The 21,726-nt window shown below is 40.4% G+C and overlaps 1 protein-coding gene across 1 annotated transcript in view; it reads right to left on the bottom strand.

The window, feature by feature from the left end:
- The window catches only part of col9a1a (collagen, type IX, alpha 1a), a 28,741-nt gene that overhangs the window by 3,411 nt on the left and 3,604 nt on the right, over positions 1-21,726 (bottom strand). The window contains exons 5-30 of the mRNA XM_049571460.1: positions 18,863-18,916; positions 18,638-18,673; positions 18,312-18,335; positions 16,612-16,665; positions 16,338-16,391; positions 16,052-16,084; positions 13,817-13,873; positions 13,643-13,696; positions 13,349-13,402; positions 13,178-13,231; positions 12,001-12,054; positions 11,853-11,906; positions 11,692-11,745; positions 11,123-11,176; positions 10,901-10,954; positions 10,769-10,813; positions 10,630-10,683; positions 10,435-10,488; positions 7,990-8,043; positions 5,921-5,992; positions 4,614-4,649; positions 4,461-4,505; positions 4,141-4,173; positions 3,064-3,210; positions 2,695-2,749; positions 1,720-1,908 (exon numbers count right to left, since the gene is read on the bottom strand). Coding sequence (XP_049427417.1) covers positions 1,720-1,908; positions 2,695-2,749; positions 3,064-3,210; positions 4,141-4,173; positions 4,461-4,505; positions 4,614-4,649; positions 5,921-5,992; positions 7,990-8,043; positions 10,435-10,488; positions 10,630-10,683; positions 10,769-10,813; positions 10,901-10,954; positions 11,123-11,176; positions 11,692-11,745; positions 11,853-11,906; positions 12,001-12,054; positions 13,178-13,231; positions 13,349-13,402; positions 13,643-13,696; positions 13,817-13,873; positions 16,052-16,084; positions 16,338-16,391; positions 16,612-16,665; positions 18,312-18,335; positions 18,638-18,673; positions 18,863-18,916 — 1,528 coding nt within the window. The remainder of the gene's footprint in view (positions 1-1,719; positions 1,909-2,694; positions 2,750-3,063; positions 3,211-4,140; positions 4,174-4,460; positions 4,506-4,613; positions 4,650-5,920; positions 5,993-7,989; positions 8,044-10,434; positions 10,489-10,629; positions 10,684-10,768; positions 10,814-10,900; positions 10,955-11,122; positions 11,177-11,691; positions 11,746-11,852; positions 11,907-12,000; positions 12,055-13,177; positions 13,232-13,348; positions 13,403-13,642; positions 13,697-13,816; positions 13,874-16,051; positions 16,085-16,337; positions 16,392-16,611; positions 16,666-18,311; positions 18,336-18,637; positions 18,674-18,862; positions 18,917-21,726) is intronic.

The following is a 21,726-nucleotide window of genomic DNA, read 5'->3' as shown; positions in this document are numbered from 1 at the left end:
TCAGATTTTCTGAGTACAGATCTAATAGCAGTGCTCTCCTTTCCCAGTTTTAAAATCTGTACATCTTACTGTGTGGAATTTGAGATGATTTTTGTCATTCAGATCAGGGCCTAAGTGCAGGGGGTGCTGTATGCTTTACAGATTATAAAGCCCCTTATGATAATGAGCTACAGTATATAAAAAAAAAATATTAAAAAACAGCAGGACAGGGATTATTGTGGCACTAAAAACTGAGTTGTGGCCCACTGTGACTAAATCAATATAACAAAATAAACTGCATAAATTCGAATCACTTCAAAGCACGTCTCCTTACCATCTCAAAACCCTCAACTCAGACCACAGAACTGAGCAGCAACCACAACTAATGTGAGTTAATTACTGCTGGATGCTGCATGGAGGTCAAATTTTCAACTTCCCTGAAGAAACACAATAGCGATCCTTTTTTTCCCACAGAAGTCAGAGTCTTAAGAGTCAGAGTGACTTTGTGGAGAAATATATAACTTATTGTTTCCCTTGTGATGATATTAGAGATAGAAAATAATCATGTTTGGTGGAGAGAGTTATTCTGTCATCCTTCTTGTTCATGTCAGAGGCAACAGAGCAATTCAGTCACACACTCAGTGTCAGTCACACACAATGTTATCAGCTATTATCAGCACATTAAATGGCTGTTATTAGTTGTCATTATTAGAATAGATATAAGGTAGCATGGTCCTGCTCTACCTCTTTTATTTATGTTAATTGTTAAGCGGTGGCCTAACAGGGGTGGCAGGGGTAAAAGAGGAAGTCAGGTGACTTCGTAGAAAGAGCAGGTAGGAGTTCGGGGTGGATGGATGGGTGAAACAAACACAGGACTTTGACCTGGGAGACCATTGTTCATGACTTATTTTAACTAAGGTACATAAGTTAACTCACATAATGTCACATTATGTCACGTAACAGACCTATTTATTTTAAATCAAACCATGATCTTTACCTAAACCAAACAAGACAAAAACTGAACCTAACGAAACAGTGACCGTTTCACAACATTGGATATGCACCTTCTGGCAACTGATAACGGCTATTTAATGGGTTGATTACATTCATAAGGGGTGCATCAGTCCAACGTCCTTAAGCCCCTTTCTCACTGCACAAAAAAACAACATCTGGCTTTTGAATGTGATGGGAAAGGTTACAATCGGCATTCACTCCCAGGTCAAATGACTCTGCAGTAATCATGGGTATTTATCAGCTCCAGCTCCGACCGGCTTTGATGGAAATACAACACCCAGGTGGATGCGCTAATTTTAGCTCCTTTACCGGTGAGATGCAATGATACATCACCACAAAACACAATCTGTCTCCATCCAAGCAGCACTTGAACATTAATCCAAATATAGTCTGCACTGAGTTTTAAAGAGAGACTGAATAATCAACAGATTTTTAGAAAAAGCAACCTACATAAGATTTTCACTGACCTCCATGCTGCTTGCTACTGTTTACTAACCTGTTTTACAGGGCGTATGTAACATCAAATGTGACACACCAGACAAACATAAAACAGAAAGGCATACTCGTCTGCTACAGTACTACAGAGCTGTGAACACGGCTTTAGTCCACCGGCTTAGCGGGTGTTCACATGTTTCAAAAACCTGCATACACATGCTAATTTTGGTGGAGAAGGCGTATTATAGTCACGTATCCACGCGGTTATAAAACTGCTGATCTGAATCTTACCTTTCAGTCCTTTGCGACCCATAAGCCCAGCTGGACCCTTCAGACCGGGCAGTCCTCGTGATCCGGTGTGTCCAGGGAACCCATTCTCTCCGGCGGGGCCTGGAGGTCCAGGTGGGCCGGGGGGACCAGGCAGCCCAGAGATGCCTGACTCAGGCCTGCTCAGGCTAGCCGCTAGCTGGGCCAGCTGCTCTGTGACACAGGAGGACATGTTTGACATTTACATTTAGACGCTGACAGTCGTCCAGAGCAACTTTCAAGATTGAGTATACAGCTTTTACAGGACTTAAGTAAAAAGTAGTGACAGTTACCTGAAGTGTTCCTGTAAATGTGAAATATTTCTCCACTCTGTCTAATATTATCTCAGAATAAAGTATAATATATATCAGCTTGTTGGATTGACAGGATTGACTTTAATTTCATATTTTGTGTGGTGGCAGAAGTGAACAAAGTCATCTTTTGTGTTATTTAATAAAGTGATGAAACTGAATAATAAGAGTTATAACAGAGTCCATCTTGTTTCAGCTGAAAGGTCAGAGCTCTGACACCTGGAGTGCCCTCTGTAGGTCCAACAAAGAATCACAGATGTAGTCTCATCATGTAATTAAGACATTTCCTCTATCGAGAAAAAAAGTGCAAAGAACTTATAGTAATACTCTTTGGTAACTGGGGGAGCTACTGGGAAAAACAAAAGCACTATCCTCTTCCTGTTTGGTTGCTGTCTGGTTGACACACTTCCTTTGCGCTGTAAACGGAGCCTTTATTTTCTCGGGAGATCACTCCCAGTGGCCGACAGAATTGCCGACAGAATTGTATTGTGAAAGCGAGGCTAAACGAAGATGGTGTCATTATTCTGTAGCCTTTACACTGTGCAGTTTAATTGACTCTGTTATAATGAATTAAAGCAGAAACACTTATTTAGATCCACTTTAATGTGGAGCACAAACAGGGTTTTGTGAGAAGGCGACAAACACTTACCTTGCATTACCCTCATGCAGACTTGTTTGATGTGTGTATCTGTTGGTGATTTTCCCTGAACAAACAGAGATTGATAATAGTGATGAGCCATTTGTTCACATCTAATGTTACGAGCAAACATCACATGCAAGCGTGGCCCTGGAGTGCTGCCTCAGCAAACAAAATATACTTGATTCAATAGAACTAATGTTTAAAAACAAACCACTGCCAGCACATTCTGTAATAATGTCAAAACCCTCCCTGAAGAATGATTTTGAATTTAATTTCTTACTTTCACCAGGACTTAATGTGTCCGTCAGCTGAGGGAACACACTGTACAATAAGCAGCAGAAAGCTGTCGCAGAGCAGTGTGCAGATTAAACTTCTCACCGCTGGTCCCTGAGATCCCGGCAGGCCTGGTACCCCCATGTCGCCCTGCATGCCGCGAGGTCCCGGTTGGCCCTCCTTGCCCTCTTTCCCGTGTTGTCCTCGGCTGCCCTCAGGTCCTTTATTCCCTGTCTCTCCTGGTGGGCCTGTCTGTGATCAACAGCAGCAGGGAGACACTAACATTTAGGATGATTACATTACATAGGATGCACACAGCTTGAGAACTCAGTGAGAGGTGGAGAAACAAATCTAAACATCAAATTTATTCTTTTTTGAGACTGTTGTGAGATCAGGGACATTATGATGTCACTGTGATCTTGACCTTTGACCTTCAACCACCAAATGCTAATCAGTTCATTGCTGAGTACACATGGACATTTGAACCAAATTTGAGGAAATTCTCTAAAGGTGTCCTTGAGATATCACTTTCATTAGAATAAGAAGGACACAAGGTCACAGTGGCCTTGACCCTTTGATCTATGACAATCTAATTGAATCAGTTCCAACTGGACGTTTGGGCCAAGTCTGAAGAATTCCCTCAAGGTGTTCTTGTGATATCATGTTTGTGAGAATGAAATGGATGAGGTCACAGTGACCTTGACCTTTCACCCATGACCACCAAATTTGAATCAGTTAATCTTTGAGTTCAAGTGAACGTTTGTGCCAAATTTGAAAAAAAAAAAAAAAATCCATAAAAGGTGTTCTTGAGATATCGTGTTCACAAGAATGAGACAGATGCAATGTCACAGTGACTTTGGCCTTCAACCATCAAAAATCTAAGTAGTTCATCCTTGAGTCCAAGTGGACGTTTGTGCCAAATTTGGAAAAATTCCCTCAAGGCGCACTGACAAGAATGGAATGCAACAAAAGAATGTAGAGATGGCCGGCAACCCGAAAAACATAATGTCTAAAAAAAAACATAAGGGAAAGCATCAGCTTTTCATGGCAACCTCAAACAGTTCTGCAGCTGATTATGTCCCTTAAACAGCTGCAGGATGTAAACAAGAATGGGGGGAAAATATTTTGTGCACTGTGAAAGAGTTGTGATCTGGCTGTGATGCTTTGTTCAGGTGAACATACCGATCCTTTCTCTCCTGGTTCTCCTGGATCACCCTGTAAGAGAAAAGGTAAATAAATGAACGTCTGCAGAAAGTTGCATCCACACACTGTGGAGTGAAAGACAGTTTAATTGAAAGGAAATTATCCTTATACACATTTTTCATTTCATAGTACCAGACTTAAAAAAAAAAAAAAAAAAGACAGGATTTGACTGCCTTACAGCCACAACACACTCAAGACTTTATTATTTCCTGTAAATGATTCCTTTCCCTCGACACACAGATACTGCTGTCTGTCTAAAAATGTAGTCAAAAGCAGTGTTTCAGTTGTTGATCACTCACCACATCTCCGCCCTCTCCTGGTGTTCCTTCAGCACCTGGAGGTCCCTGAAATAAAGATGCATGACAGATTTTTGGCACTTACTGTGCTCCAACTCAGCACTCTGTAATCTGAGTTTAAATAGCAGGTGTAATATTACAACTAATGAAACATACCTGGTCTCCCTTTGGACCATCGAGACCGACTGCACCCTGAGAAAAAAGAACGTGATGAGTATCTGAAACTATTTGATATTCTTCAAACAAGTAAAATTTTCGTAACCTTGGGAACCCATATTTGATCCTGCCATCTTCAATCTGACTTAACTTAAACTCTTACATTTTTTTCTCCTCACACAGAAGTAGACAGTGGCTGATATTTTGTTTTAATCTTCGATATAAGTAAAACTCATTCTTTAAACCTGCAGTATTTTTTTTGTCCATTTGGGGGCAGCAGAAACAAGTCCTGAACACAGCATTAACATATCACCTTCAAATTTCCTCCTTTTCACTCCTCCTATACATAATGTACGTAATTCTGCACTTTACTGCTTTGTGCACTTTTGTTTCAAAGCTAAACTGCATTTGTTGTCATAGAACCTGTTGTGCAATGACAATAAAGTTGAATCAAATTTAACCCTAAGAATATCAATTAGCTTTAGCCTTAAGCTAAACAATAGGCAAAGCTCTTAAATGGAAACTACCTCACAAAACTGTATTTAAATATGAATTCTGACCAGAAGGGAGCCTGACATTTAATTATTCATTTATTTCCATTCATTCATTTTCTATAACTGCTTATCCTGTTGAGGGTCGGGGGGGGGGGGGGGGGGGGGTTGACATTAATAAATTCCCACCACAGCTCCACCCAAATACAACCTTAGACCGTTCTAATCAGCAAAAATCAGTACAATGTGTTTGAGCTAGACTGTAATTATATAAGCTGAGCTGGGGTTATAGAGCCTAGAGCCACAAAACATATTGAAGCCATACCTTACTATTTATGATTGTTGGGTACTTGGGTTGGTGGTAAAAGCAAGAGTATGTCCATGCACTGTTTAAGTCTCTATTGTCTTCCAAGACTTTTTTTTCAATCTGGAATTCATAGCTAGTTTAGGTAGGGAGATCCAAGACAAGCCACCACTACTGAGGTTTTGAATAAATAAAGGAAAAGGTGTTTGGGTATGACACACATTTAGTTGTTTTTTTTTTTTAATTCTGTGTACAGGCTGCACATTTTTACAATTGCGAATGTAAGAATCACCCAAGGCCTACAACACTGAAAAACTAAAATTTTAATAAAGGGCTGTGATTAATTTCTATATAATTTTTTGCCAAAACCACAGGGAGCCACTGGAGATGTGGTTGCGGAGCCACAGTTTGCCCACTCCTTATCTAGCACCTGCTGACTGCTAATTTTTATCTCTTGCACTCACATGGCTTCACTTTAAAAGGTAATCTGTGTGTCATATTGTGTCTCTTACCCTGTCGCCCTTCTGCCCACGATAACCAGCAGGACCAGGAAGTCCAGGAAGGCCTGGGTCCCCTTTAGCTCCCTGTTAAAACACACACATTAAAGAAAATAAACACACGAATACACACAGAATCATAACACAAGACCGACTGTGTGAAGCTCAGAAAAGTCACCTCTCCAACCTTAACCTGACCACATCCACAGAAAAAATAAAAACATTTCCAGCTTCACATCATCTGAAAGGTGAGGCTGGAAGGACCTGACGACCCCCCTTCCTCCCAATCATCCAGCCATCCACCCTCCCTCACATATTTCTGGGTGTGTGTGGGTACTGATTATGGTGTACAGTGGGCTGACGGGTTTCAGGCATTCCTGGGGAACAGAGAGCTCTTTCAGGGCTTCTCAGCCTCTTTTCCTGCCCTGAATCCCCCCCTGAGCTGCAGAAAAACCCCCTCAGGGCTTTTGGATTTCTGTAACAAGAGGCCATTCATGCCCGCTCACCGGCAGATTAGAGACTAAACTTCAGGGACAGAAGTTCATAAAGACCTGCCACTCTTAAATGAACGCATGGCACAAGGCTCAAGTTCCCAGATACAAGGTTTATCTAGGTGAATGATCGTCGTGTTGAATAATATGTTCAGAATAGGAGATAGTATTTATGAACAATGATTGCTCGCTTTGTATTTCAGAGCCCTGATCTCTTGGTTTGATAGAGCTGAGCTTTGCAGCAGCACAGAGCTGAGTGGAAAGGTTCAACTGGCACTTTGGACCTGGACTGTCAATCAAATCCAAGAAATTATTGTTTTGAATTTAGCTTAATCAGAATATATTTTTCACCGTTTCCATCCACAGGCTAATCTTTATTTTCCCCTAACAGTAATACCATAATCCTGTTGTTATCCTCTCAGGCTTTACCAGAAAATAAATGATTTTAACCTTTGTAGTTTGTTGGCCTGCAGCAGGAGATGTCAGAAACTCCAAAAACTTCATGTACAGGTTTAACCAAGTGCATCTTAATCATTAAAAAACCAACGGAGAAAGAATTAATCCCAAATCAGGCTTAAGAAATTCATTTTTCTTATACAATGATGTGTCAGGATTGCAGATGTAAACACAAAGTTTTAGAATTCTTTATCACTAGCAATGAAATATACTTTATGAATGTAAAATTCATGTGTGTGATTTTCCGTTTCCAGTCCGTACAACTCTCATTTTTCGCATCAATTTTGCATTTATTCAGTGGTATTACAGTGAATAGACAAACTTGTCTTGACTTGAACATCATAAACTAACTCTTTCTTTTTCTTGATGCCTTATTATCTTAACATAAACAGTTATTTAAAATAGAGATGAGTGATTTTTAACTATTGTTTGGAGTACCACAAGGTTCAGTACTGGGGCCACAACCATTCTGGAAAGTTCTTGAGACTTTTTTGTGCACCGGATTAGGGTCAAACTAGTCTGGCTGGTGGACTGTAGGTGTAAGCCCGTCACTGGTTGTCTATCTCAGATGGTAACATGCAGGAAGCATAGATGGAAAGAATAATGGACATAGCTCCCGTGATGTCACCCACTGTTTTCTGGACTCCCATTTTGAAGCCTCGAGTTCAGCATTACGGCCATTGTCATCTTGTTTTTTTTGGAGCCAGCAATGATCACATTTGGACGAGAGGCTAGCACTGTGGAGGAATGAATGGTGGACTGACTGGGAAGCAGACGGGCTGTCACTCAAAGCAGCCTGCCCTTGATTGATGGGTCAGGGTTGATGTTAGTTGACTCACATGAAAAACAACTAATGCAAGTAAATAACTCAATGTTTATATTTAGTTTCACACGGGACACAAACACTGGTCTCCTGGGTCAAAGTCCTGTACTTGTTGGACTGTTTTGACTGTTTTGCTCTTTATACTACGTCCGTTGCTCTAACTGTCTAATAATGACATGGATGGGTTTACACTGGAGTAGGTTGAAAGCCTAGTGTGTCTAAATGGTGTCCCCAGCATTATTAAGGTAACGCCAGAGGCACCCTGCCAAAGATATTAGATATTGATATTGGACAGACTCTCTGTCAGGTCTTACCCTGGCTCCTGGTAACCCTGAAGGCCCGTCAGGCCCTTTCTCTCCTCGTGCACCCTGAAAGAGAAAAAAGGAACAGGTCAAATATGGAAAGAATATTTTTAACAAAAAGATACCTGAAGTTTGTCAAAGTACAACAAAAAGAACTGTTTGGTTAACGACCTCTCAGCACAACAGATTCTCACTCCGATCTTATCACATATTGATGTTTGGTCATGGACTTTCCACGTCCACATACAACGTCCAAGGTACCCTGGGTGTGTTGGTTGTTGACGTTCTGGGACACTGTGTCAAGCTCTGCCTGTTTCATGCATTGTCTGTTTTCAAGATACACTTTAGTTCTCACAGGAAATTTAAAGTTTACATACAGTCTCTTTCAAAATAAAGGCACTACGTTGTTTCAGCTCTGCAAATTAACCTTTTTTTCCTTCAATAACAAACACGTAGTTAGGTTTAGGAAAAAAAGAACAGGGTTTGGCTTTAGAATCTTACAGGACGCAGCACCGCTCTCCTGAGTGTAAGTCAGTGTTTGTTGGACCCATCCACCACCACTCCCACATGCCCCAGTTGGACTTTCACCACCTTAACTTTTGTCCTTGTCCCGCCATGTTTCCCCCTGATGCTGCTGGGCGCCATTGAACTATAACAGCAACCGGCCGCATGTCATGCCAACATTAAAAGATGCCTTTTATCCTTGGTGTCTGACGCCACAGGTCACTGCCCAAGCGCCTGATTTCGACGACTTCAGAGTGAGAACAGGCTCCTCAGCATGCTTACACTGCCCAAAGGGATGGCTATGAATTTTGTGAAGATGTGAATGTATAATTTAAAAAAAAAAATAAAATGTAGCAAACACAAGTAAATACATTAAAATGGGTTTTAATTTAATATTTTTTGCAATTTAAGTTTCAGTTTGAATAGTTAGTAAAAAACGCACTCAAGTTTTACTCAGTATTTATAATAATTTGATAATAAGACATTATCCAGGAGGTAATTTTTAAAAAAGTTTTGCCAGATTTAGAGGGACTGTAAATGTCTTTATGGCATTATAAAACATTTTATCCGGTAGTTTTTGCATGATGTTTTCTTCTGTGGCCGCTAGACGCATCAGAATTCACTCCCCAGATAATATTTAATCATGACCTGTGCAGCAGACTGTGCATGTTGTGCCTGGTGTTATTAGACTTTGTGACTAAGGTGTAGTATTTTTCTCATAGATCTGGTTGATCCTCCTGCTTAAGTCAGTTTCACTTTCGATGCTGGGGAAGAATAAACTATGTGTTGGAATCTCACTCAGACAGCCCTTAAGAAAAATACTCCACATGCGGTGCTTTTCATCATGTCAACGTGTCTCCTCAGTTCCCTCATTTGAATCGTTTCCTTGCATCTTAGCTCCTCCCAGCGAGATTGTGAGAGAAAGATGTGAGGAGGAGGGGCAAGGGCGGGAAATCCTTGGATCCATAACGTCTGTTTAAAGCCATGTCAGTTAATTCAAACTGTGTGCCACATGTGAAGGTGCAGCACTTTTGCGTCACGCCCCTTGATATTAGACTTCTGCATAGTATACACCTGTGTTTCCTAACTCTAAGCTCCTCCAGAAGCCTCCTCTCTCCTCACTAGTCAAGCTGCATTTAAAAAATTGGAACATCCTCTATAATGGAGGAGAGGGAGCGATATCCAGGTCACGGGAGGACAGAGGACGCGAGGAAGCATACGTTGGTATGATGAAAAGCACCAAGGTCTTATTAACCTGCTTCAATCAGACTCTGAGCCGGTTTGCGCAGGATACAACGCGACCTTCTGACATTTAAAACAATCTGAAGGCATTTTGGGGCTTTTACTCTGTCCTGTGAGTGTGTTGTGGTTGGGCTGCTGGACACACAGCAGGACGTGGATGTTAAGATATGTGGAGGCATTTGGGACACCCAGGTGCCTCATCAAGATGAGTGACAAGCGACAGAGCAGGAAGTGAAGGGGGAGGGAGGCGGGACTAACAATGTATTTCCTGTCTCAGGGGGAAAACCTGTATCTTGCTTGCTAATAAATACAGGTAGGCTAAGTATAATGTTTTTGGTACATTTTCTGTTTTCCTTCTTCCCATTTCTGTCTCCGACTCACTGCCAGCCAGGCAGCATCTCTCATGCGGGGCATTTTGTATCTTTCATTACCAATATCACACAATAATTTCTGATTAAACACAACAATTACTATACACACTTATTTGCTAACTGGTTGAGGCCGCGATTTCACCGGTCAAGTTGAACCGCATGCAATGCCAAGATGCAAATTTGTTTTGCCATGGGAAGCAGATGTTTTATTCGCCCCCTGCTCACATAGAATTTAAGTGAACAGGCGTTAACTTTGTCACTGGTGTGGTTAAGTCACTGGTGTTAACCTCGCTCATGTGTGACTATGCTGTTAAGTGAAACGTAGATGCAGATGACTCACTGGTCCGCCTCTTGGTCCAGGAGGTCCCACCTCTCCCTGCTCGCCACGCTCGCCCTGGAAATAAGATGTCAAATTGAATAATTATGAGAGTGACAGGCAGATAGTTTAATGTGCTTTTACATACTTACTCCGAGGCTTTTGCTTTATAATTAAATGGACTTAATTGTAACACAGTGGATGCTGCTGCAAACTCACTTGTTTCCCTGAAGACCCCATCATTCCTACAACACCTGGATCACCTGGGTTACCCTTTGGACAAAAATTTAAAAAACAGTAATCAACATATGACCATCAGCAATAATGTTTAGTGTTACTCAGTAAATTTTGATCATACCACTGCACCGCTGACTCCTTTTTGGCCATAAGCACCTGGCAAGCCCTACATACAGAAAAAGAGATCAAACATAAACAAATCTCTCTGTTAATGATGAATCAGGGATGCTTCGGGGTCAGAGGTCACACTTACAGGAAGTCCTTGTGGGCCAGCATCACCTGGAGCCCCACTTTTCCCTGTAAGACCCTAAAAAACGACAGAAACAAACTGTCAGAGGGATTTTCGAGTTCTCTTTAAGGACTCGTCCACAGATTCAAGCTGCAGAATTTCTATTTAAAAGCACACTTTATTGTTTTTTAGCCGAAATCAATTTCACACACTTCTGTAAAATATTAAAAATTAGACAGTAGTCACCTTGGACCCTGGCAGCCCGGGAATTCCCTCACGGCCATCTGGACCAGGGAGACCCTGTTGAGGAGAAAGATGAGAGGTTCATATAGATAATCACACAAATGTGACTCTCTTTAAATGAGGGCTGCACGACAGTTCCTGCCATTTGGATACTGCACTTGGCCATATTGCGATTTCCATAATATTTTAAATTATTGTCCCGCCCTGCTTTAAATGTAGAAACCACTCCGAACCAAAGACATAAAAAAATATAGTGCTCTTGAACAAAAGTGTTATGTTTCGGTGAAACTTGAGTCCACGCGTCTACAGGGTTTTGTTAATCAAAACTGTTCATACAGCTGCATTATGGAAGGATAGATGGGCGGGGAAAAAGTAGTGATGGACAATAATATCGACATATCGATATATCGGTATTGGGTATCAGCCAAGTTGTTATTTATCGGCATAACAGATATCGGCAAAAAAAACCAGTATCGTGCATCCCTAGAACAAAGTTATGACATAGAAAAAATAAATGTTATGCAGCAGTGTTTGAAAGAAGGTGGATGTGATGGAGATAAAGCAATGCTCACAGGCTCTCCTTTTGGCCCTGGCACTCCTCTGATTCCAGCTGGACCTCTATCACCCTGTAAAGAAACAAAGAGGGAAACTTAAATTCATAACATGTATATTTAAATAACACATTTGAAAGGCAAACAAAAGAAATGATCATAAAGTCGTTGTTCAATCTCACCTGAACTCCTGCTGGCCCGGGCTCACCTATGGCCCCTCTCTGACCTGAATCACCCTAAAAAAAAATATCATCATTTAATTATCTATTTATTTTTATATCAGTATTTATGTCTAAATAACAACAGGAGTGAGGAAAAATGGAAACTCACTGGGCCCCCCTGGATTCCCTGAGGACCTGCATCACCTGGTTTTCCCCGAGGTCCCTGTTTGTGGAGATGGGAAATTAGTGGTAGTAAGTAAGAGTTGAATTCATTTAATTATTTTACCATGCTTTTTTTTATTCAAAAATAGAAACTTAGTCAAAGTACACCAATACACACAATAAACATCAGTCCAAAATGGTTCATATTTTCAGATTATTATCTCAGAATTAAGAGAAAAAGTTTTGATGGAAAAATTTTCTCTGTTTTTCTAAATCACTGAGATTATTATCTCAGATTTATGATGTTCTCATTAGAGGAAATATTTTCTTCTTTTCTGAATTAACAAGATTAATATCTCAAAATTAAAAGAAAAGTTTTAATGAAAGAAATTCTGTTTTTCTGAATTAACAAAGCTTATTATCTCAGATGTGTGATTTAAGTTTTCATGGGGAAAAAATCAGCTCATGTTTATCTGAATTAACAAGATAATAATCTTGATATCTATATCTATATCTATATCTATCTATATCTATATCTATATCTATCTTGATAATTTAGAAAAAACAGTAGCAGATTTATTTTCCATTAAAACCTTTTTTAAGAGTTCTGAAATAATTATCTTGTTAATTAAAAAAAATATATATATATATACATAAAAAACTTATACGCATTACACTTCAGCATATTTCAGTGCAGACAATGTAGATGCAACCATTGGATTCATCGCTTGATGGTTGGGGTGGTGGGATTGTTTTGTTTGTTTGTTTTTGCATCAGGAGGAAATAAATGAGTTTTGAACATAGAGTTTTACACTTATCTAAAAGGTTTTTTTCATATTTTCTAAGGCTTTAATGCTCTCTGTCATATTTTGTGATTGCATGTTTGCATTATTTAATGAGCTTTTATTTTGAAATGACTTTGTTGAAAGTTTAAGGGGTTGGCCATCCTGTGTCAGCCATTTTGTGGTGTGTACATATATATACATATATATATTTAGGAGCTGTGATTTCATTTCCTTGGTAAACCTGATGAAGACTGTGAGCCAGAACAAGAAGATAATCAGTTTAAAGTTTAGACTCTTTAAGTAAAATTATGTCGTGGCCCGTGGAGCCAAACACTTGGACATTTTTTAGTTTTTAGTTTGTAACTCGTCTGCAGTATGTGTGACGTCATGACCTCTTACCCTGTCACCTTTGGAGCCAATTATTCCTGGGAGGCCTTTTGGTCCACCTGGGCCCTAAAATTACTCAGCGGGTAGAGGAGAAGAGACAGAAATGTCTCATGTTAATATGTTTGGCTGTGAGGAGTCGTCTCATCTGAAGCATGTTGGGAGAGAATTTTAAAAATATTTTACTGGTAGTCCTTGAGCTCCAACTTCCCCCTGCAGTCCTTGTTCGCCCTCCTCTCCCTGAAAGAGAACGTAAGTTTTGTCATGCTGTGATCATCTGTTTTCATCATGTTCAGCATTAGACACATTTACAGAAGCTGCAGAGAAAAGAAACTGTTTCATGCCTTCAATAAAACTTTCTTGTTAACTAGCAACATGTTTTATTCCCGACCCTTTGTGGGTCTCCACATCTTCTCAATCAAGACCAATGTCTTTGCATGTTATCTGTCACAAGATTAAATCAAAGAGACAGGATGTTACCTTGTGTCCTTGTTTTCCAGGCTCACCAGATTCACCTTTAACCCCTTTGTGGCCCTACAGACAGGAGGTAGGAACAACCAGTTACATTTATCTATAAAATGCATTTAGCAATAAGTGTTACTGAGCAGCTAAAGAGTAAGAAAATAATATAATCAAAAGTGAAATTATACTCACTTTCATGCCGGGGAGACCAGCATGTCCAGACAGACCAGAAGGGCAGGCGTTGGGACACTGAAAAACACAACAGCCTATTTGAGGTCATGGAAGAGCCCCGCCACCAGGGGGCTCCACTGTCCAGTGACCCCCTGACCTCCTTAAACTGGCGGTAAGACCAAATGAACAAATGCTGCCCTCTTTGCTACGAGCTGTTTCTACTTAACTGCAATTTTACTTGATTATGAGACAATGTTCTAAAATATTTTAAAAACTACATACGCTCTGGTCAGCCATCAGCTTCAGAACATCACTGGATTTATTTACTGAAAGCCAGAGCTCAGTCATTAATGTCATATAGATCATAATCTGGATTTGGAAGGCTCATAATTTAGAAATATTTCACCCACAAAATATTAATTTGTAGATTAATTACTCGCCCATGTGTTGAATTGAAACTGTTTTTCGCATAGTGAGCATAGAATCCAAGAATATTTTTTAAAGTTTTGCCCCCTGAAAGTTCGAGGTTTGAAATATCATTTGGAAACCTCACAGGTGACTGTTTTCTTCAGTCAGTGTGGCGTGTTCCTCTGGGGACATTTGGGTCCCCGGATTTGGCTGTGTGAACCCTTCCTTCCTTTCTTCTGCGCTTAGGAAGACAGGTTCTGCCCAGTGAGGCTCTGAAGTAACTTATCTTCTTCCTTCTGATTAGAAGTGGTGAATTTGCAGCTCACAGCAACTTAATACAGGACAGTCTCTGGCTTTTGTTTGATATCTAGTGTCGTCAGCTAGTGTTAGCGCCGTTAGCTTGTTTATTATATTAACTGAATGTCACTGTCACACTGAACAGCTCACTGAACCCCGTTCAAACTCTCAAACTCTATCTGGAGAAAAAGGAATGAATAGTTGAATATTCATATTGAGCAGCCAAATCTGATTGAACATCATTCTGAGTTGAGTACAGCCCTAGAATTCTTGATGAAATTAACTAAAAGGGGGCCGCGTTTAACATATGAGTAGTGTGCCTGCTTGTTTATTTGACAGAGCAGAGTTCAAATGCCAACACATTCTCACTCTGACCTCATGACATATCGACGTTTGGTCATGGACTTTCCACGTCGAATACAACATGCGCAGTACCCTGGGTGTGCTGGTTATTGACGTTCTGGGGCGCCGTGTCAAGATACACTTCTGCTTTCACAGGAAATGTACCGTTTGCATACAGTCTCTTTCAAAATAAAAGCAGTACATCAGTACAACACCACAAATTGAATTACAAATTGACCCACATGGTTGGGTTTAGGCAAAAAGACCAGGGTTTGGCTTACAGGAAGTGAACACTGGCCTCCCTAGTGAAAGTCAGTGGTCGCTGGACCCATCCACCACATACTCGGACTCGGTCTCGGTCACATTTCCACTGACACTGTTAAACAATAATGGTAACTGGCCGCGTATCATGCCAACAATGAAAGAACAGTTTTTTTGGTCGGTGTCTGACACTGGTAGTCACTGACCAAGTGCTGGATTTCACCAACTTCGGAGTGAGACAAGATTGCAAATGCGTGCACTTCCCAAGGGGAGCTACTTATCTGTGTGTATGACACACAGATAAGTAGCTACATGCTAACTATTATTTCTATGTCACTAGTCACTTGAAACAAATTTAGGACGATAGGAGACGGGTTGAAATAAACTGAAATTTCCCTTTAATGCTGTTGTTAAGTGTGGTCCCCTTTTGTTTGAATTCATTAAGAATTTCTTCATTTTTTGATTCCTTGTTCACCGTGGAGGCATGTGAGAAAAACAAAGTCTTCCTCACTAACTCAACATAACTGATACGCAAATTCTAATTTTGTGGGTGAAGCATTCCTTTAAATTTGTTGCTGGTTGAGTCTCAGATTTCTGAGCTCTTTACGAGCATTTGAACACATCAGCTTGGCTTTTATTTTTCTGACAACACAAAAATAATTTAACTTTGACCGAAAAAGCTCCTTTAAAGCATAAAATCAGATAATTACCCCGTGCTAGTCCTTGTGGTCTCATGTCAGCCATGTTTATTGTTCTAATCTCTGGTTTATATTAATATTTCCTTCCTTTCTTTCCTTCAGCTGTGAATCATCCTGAATAGTCTTTATTCTTGCGGTTTATGTCAGAGTGCACAGTTGTAGCATCATACCAAGCATTTGTATTCTGGAAAAGCAGGGCGCCATTTTCTTGAAATGGTTGTAAATGAATCTACTTTAGGATCAAACTTACCAGGTCCTCGCCTTGATACACTCCTGGAGGACCCTAGAAAGAAAACACAATGTGTGTTGAGTTTAAAACAACTTAAAATCATTCATTTAGGTGAATTTCGTTTTGTCAACAGGCAAGAAACTCATCGTTTTTGTTGTCTAAAAATGGACACCGTCCACTCCAACCTTTATATTCATGCATCTAAAAACCTCACAGTGTCACACCGTCTCAATGAGAGCTGCCACATGACTTACATGCCACCATAAAACACTGATAATAGTGTTAATACAGAAGCAGTGATATTTACCCGTGGCCCAGCAGCACCAGGAAGACCAACCGGACCTCTCTTGCCTCTCGCTCCCTGTAAGAGATATAAAGGAATCTTTATTAATACAGCATATGGACAAAAATCTTAAATCATAAAGCAGCATCAACAGCCACTCTTATCAATATATTTCTTATTTTTAAGTAAATATTTAAGTTCTCATGACATTAAGAAATAGACTTATTTCTTAAGTTTGTCATGTTTACTTGTGAATATAAACATGACAAACTTAAACTGAAATAATGAGTGAACTCACAGGTGGTCCAACTTTGCCCAGTTCGCCTGGTAGCCCGTCTGTACCTGGAATACCCTGTTAACAAACGACAAAACATGAACTTCTGATGAATAATCTGATGCAGTTAAGCCTCTAAAACACAATACATCTCTTGTACATAAATATAGTTCATTAAGTATATAACTCCAGTCTACATGCTGTGATACTTTAAATAAATGCAGCCATGTTCAGTGGTGCAGGAAGTATTCAGATCTTCTGAGGTCCTCCTGCCTGTGCTGCTTTTAATCAGTTTAGATTGTTTTGGTGTGAGTTGCCGAGTGGTGGCGATATTGACGTCTGCCTTCCCTCCAATAGGCTGTAATGGAACTAGCGCCAAAAAATATGTATATTTGAAAAACTTAACAGCAATGTTTCTTTCCAGAAATCACAGCCAGGTTGTACTCAAGTACATCCCCCAATAGTATCACTGCCCAAAAAGAAGTTTGCATGTATTGCTAGGTCACATAGCTCCACTGAGCTTGCCAATGTTACAGCTCATTAATGTTTATGTCTCATGCTGTCATAAGCACGAGCCTCTCGTCCATGAGTAGATGCACTCTTCCTTCTGAATGCTGATACGGTTGGCAGGTGTAGTTCGGTAGAAAGAAAATAATTCCTACATGAAACTGCTCACAACAAGGTCTGTGGATTATCTTAAGTGAGCAGGTCATGATTTCTGGAAAGAGACAGTAGCTATGTTTCCATCCAAAAGTAATTCGAATCACTGGGAAATGCACATTAAAATAAATACGAATCCTGTGTGTTTCCATTAAATGTACGGACTTTGGTGAAAACTACAAACTCGCACGAGTTTTCCACAGAACCAGAAACAAAACAAGTCTCGCATTCTTCTTCTTCTACGTTTTCTGGCGGTTGGCAACCAGCTTGTAAATGCATTACCGCCTTCCCGACCCGGAGTGTGGATATCACCATGGAGAGAGGTGCGCTACATCAGACTTAATTTGAACATAACTGTTTCCATCCCCTGTTTTGCGAATCAACATTTTTTCGAATCAACCAAAATCTGGCTAAAGCGAGCATATTTTAGTTTGTGCGAATCAGGGGATTTTAATTCGAATTTTGGCGTTTCCATCATAATTTTCCGATACGATACTTCTAGATGCACATCTAAACAGGCTGATGGAAACATGGCTACTGTTGTAGGGTTTTTCAAAGGTTTTGGTTTGGTTTGGTTTGTCGTGTCTTGTTGTGTCGTGTCGTGTCGCGTCGTGTCGCATCATGTTATGTTGCTTGTGCTTTGAGCAGCACAAGGCAAGTGTCATCTAGTTCCATTATACTGGAGAGAGGCAGACATCTCTACAGCTGGTATCTCCAACACTTGGCAACGTATGTTTGTGTTGGTACTGGTCCTTGAATCTGTCTTGCTTCAAGATACTGACAATTTATATTTCAAGAGAATTACATTTAAAAGGCAGAAATGAGACCAGTAACAATAAAAGGTAGCATTTTTGCAATGTGTAAATGACATCTCTTAAATTAATAAGGAAACATTTAAGTTTCCCTGCTGCAGTTATGGTAATAATATCAGCAGCATATCCACAGCCTTAAAAGCGAATTTGTCACCACTGTGTTTAATTTACCCACACCAACCTGAACTGAACATGCTACCCCTGAGAGCACAGTGTGTGAGGTGTGATCACGTGTACTGCTCATATACTCACATCCAGCCCATCAGGTCCTACACCCTGTGAGAGAGAAATCATTATCAATTATTTAAACCCAGCAGTGATAACATGTAGAGATTATTTAAAACAAAATGTAAGCATTCGCTTGAAAGATAATATCACTTCTTTACTGAGCAGTTTATAATCTATAGACTTGAGTACAAATTGTATTATTGTGCATTTTATCCTTAACTTATCATTCCAACACCTATGCATCCAGTATTTGCATAACTCACACAGCTTTGTAAAGAGTCTGCACTACTGATCAATTTAATGTGTCAAAATGTAAATGTAATGTAACTCAGGTTAATATTTGTACTTACGGGCTCACCGGCAGGCCCACGTGGTCCAGGATCTCCCTGAAGACAAACAAGAACAGAATCTGACATCAGAAATATCAACAGTGCAGTGAAGAACAATAAACATACATATACTCATATATATATATACACAGGTTCTCGGAGGTTTGTGCCCTGCAGTGTGAGAGTTAGCACTGACATTTCAACAGGAAAACTTTATTCAATAAAATATGGCGATAACAAACGTACTTTTGGTCCTATTGGGCCCACTGGACCTGGATCTCCAGGAGGTCCAACAGGTCCCTGCAAAGATAGATGACACAACATCCTTTAAAAAACATACTAATGAAAACAAAATCTTAAAATACTGCACACAACACTTTCCTGGCACACAGACTTTTCATCTCCAAAGTAAACTGATAAAATATCTTAGAATTGCTGAAGTTATTCTGCACACTTAGTTTTTACTGATATGATACTTTTGGTGGTAGAAACCAATGTAAAATTAAATGTAAATAAATACATGTAAATGTAAAAAGAGGCCAAATACTGACACTGCTAATCACCCTTTCATTATGTAAGGGTGATTAACAGTGTCTGTAGTGTAGTGCAGTGTAGTGTCAGTATTCTCTATTTACATGCAAGTAAGTGGAAAACGTAGACTCTAACATCTTATATTGAGTGCTTTGTCTTTTAACTTCACATATGTTTAATGTCTACCAATTATTGCTACTGCTGCACCGCAATTTCCCTCGCGATAAATTACGTTTTATCGTATCACTGTGTGTGCAAAGGGTTAGAACCACTAAACAATCAGACATCAGGAACGGTCACCATAAAACTGAGCTCACATGTCATCAGCAGCAGAAAGGTCATCTGTTATTCACAACTTTGGTCTTATTTTTAATAACAATGATGGTACGTCACACTTATAAAGCACTTTCCAGAGTTCTTAAAGATGTTTTACATAGAGTAGGATAAATTCCACAAAGAGGGGAGTCAGCTACTGAAAATGCCCTGTCATCCCAGGTTCAGTGCTCGGTCCTGGGTATTTGAAGGAGCTGTCAGTTATGATGGTTGTAAGTCATTTTTGCAACATAGCAATAAACAACAAGCTACAATAAAGCCAGAACTGGTAAGAAACGCAAAGAGTTAGACCATCAGACAGTTTGTAGACAAGCCAACAGTTTAGCCAGATTAGCTAAACTGCTTATATAGTGTTCTTCTACTCAACTTGAACCCAACAGATCCAGGCTAAGTATCTGAATTTTGGGTCATTTTCAAGTTAAACTTTGGGTTCATGTTTTTCTATATTCAGATCAAGCAAGGCAGAGTATAATGAGAACCTATCAATCAGCAATGAATGAAATAAGACAAATATATAGCTCCTGTCTCGGGTTAGCTTCAGGTCTGTTATCATTAAGCCCTTTCCAAAGGAGTTCTCATAATGCTGCGTAAGCCTGTCAATGCCAGGAGAAGCCCCCTGTATTTTGCAGTATACCGTAGTTTTGGTGTCGATCTCTGTGGGGACCTTCTCGTGCTGGTGCACCGGAAGTGATGCATTTTACTTCAACCAGCAAGAGCTAAAGGACACAGGAAGAGGGGAGAGACCACAGAGACGGAGCAGCAGATATGTGGCGGGAGTTATTGAGGAAAATCCTAAGAAACGACCAAAAAAAGTCGTCCAAGTGGCAACAACAAAAAAAAATTGGCATTCAGGGGACGGATCAAAAACGACTTGAATAGAGCACTCCTGGGGGCAGGGGAGATGCGGTGAGCTCAGGTGCAGGCGTATGTTTTAAGTACGCAACAACTGTGTTTTCGTAATTACTCTCACTGCCAGGGGACCAGGGCGTTCTGGTTTTAGGCCCATACAGATTTTTACCTTATCAGCAGTAGATCTCACATCCACAGCAACTACAGTGGAAACCAGTTTGGCCTGTAAACTAGGGGTGGGGGAAAAAATCAATAGAGCATAGTATGGTGATATTTTGCATGCCGATGTTATATCGATAGATGGACGTCAAGTATCGATCTTTTATTATATATATTATTAGTTTTTGCAAATACGCATTTTAATACAACTTTTGGTACTAGAATAATAAAATCAGTTGCTTTTTCCGTCCACTAGATGGTGCTGATGTTTTTTTCCTGGTGAGGTCAGCAGAGGTCTCAGTCAGCGGCATTTGGCGGGAAGTTCATCAAAACTAAGACAGAGGCACCTGAGAAGGAAATCAGAAATGCCCCGTCGAACTTATTTTGGATTTTTCAACACAGAAGGAAAGGAGGACTTGGATATGACACATGTGATTTACAGCAGTGTCATATGAGCCTAAAATACTCTGGGAATACTACGAACATGACTGCTCACCTCACCTCACACGCCACATCCAGAGTTAGCGTTAGCCACTGACGGCCAAGCTAACGCTGAACCCGCTCAGCCAACACTGGACAGACTTACCTCAACAAAACTACCATCCAACTCTGAGAGAGCCAAGAAAACAACACAGTCCATCACCTACTTCCTGTGCAAAGAGCTGCGTCCACACAGCGCTGCTGAAAACCAAGGCTTTTGCTACATGTGAAAACAGGTGAAGCCAGGTATGTGACTCTGTTCAGACAAGTTTTCACCGACACAGTCGTACCAAAGATCTACAGAGAAGTGAAGCCTAAAGTTCAGGAATCCTTGAGTACAGCAGGAAGGGTGGCGTTAACCTGTGACGCCTGGACCTCAAGGTCTAAGTCAAGGTTCTCTCAGAGAACTGGTGACTGCTGTCTCATGTTCTTCAAACTACAGCAGTACACCAGAAACCTTGTTGTAACAGACAACATTTCTAACATGGATGTTGCCATGGGATACCTGCATGTAAAGTCTTTCACTCTGTCCCGACAGAGGCCGTTAAATATGCCCACAGTTCAGTCTGTCAGGTGTATGCAGCATCTCTGACAGGTGTTATGACGGTGTTGCTCAGTCTGTCTTCTCTGTGTCACATTTTGCTGCAATAAAAATGATTGAAGTCGATGAACAGACTAAAGACTTTATCTCATGAGGTAGAACTCATGTTGACAAAGTTTTCCTAATTTGCAGTTGGAAAAAAAGGTATTAAATTGCA

The sequence above is a fragment of the Epinephelus fuscoguttatus genome, linkage group LG3, assembly GCF_011397635.1.
Source record: "Epinephelus fuscoguttatus linkage group LG3, E.fuscoguttatus.final_Chr_v1".
NCBI lineage: Eukaryota > Metazoa > Chordata > Actinopteri > Perciformes > Serranidae > Epinephelus > Epinephelus fuscoguttatus.
This window is presented reverse-complemented; position numbering and strand designations above follow the sequence as displayed.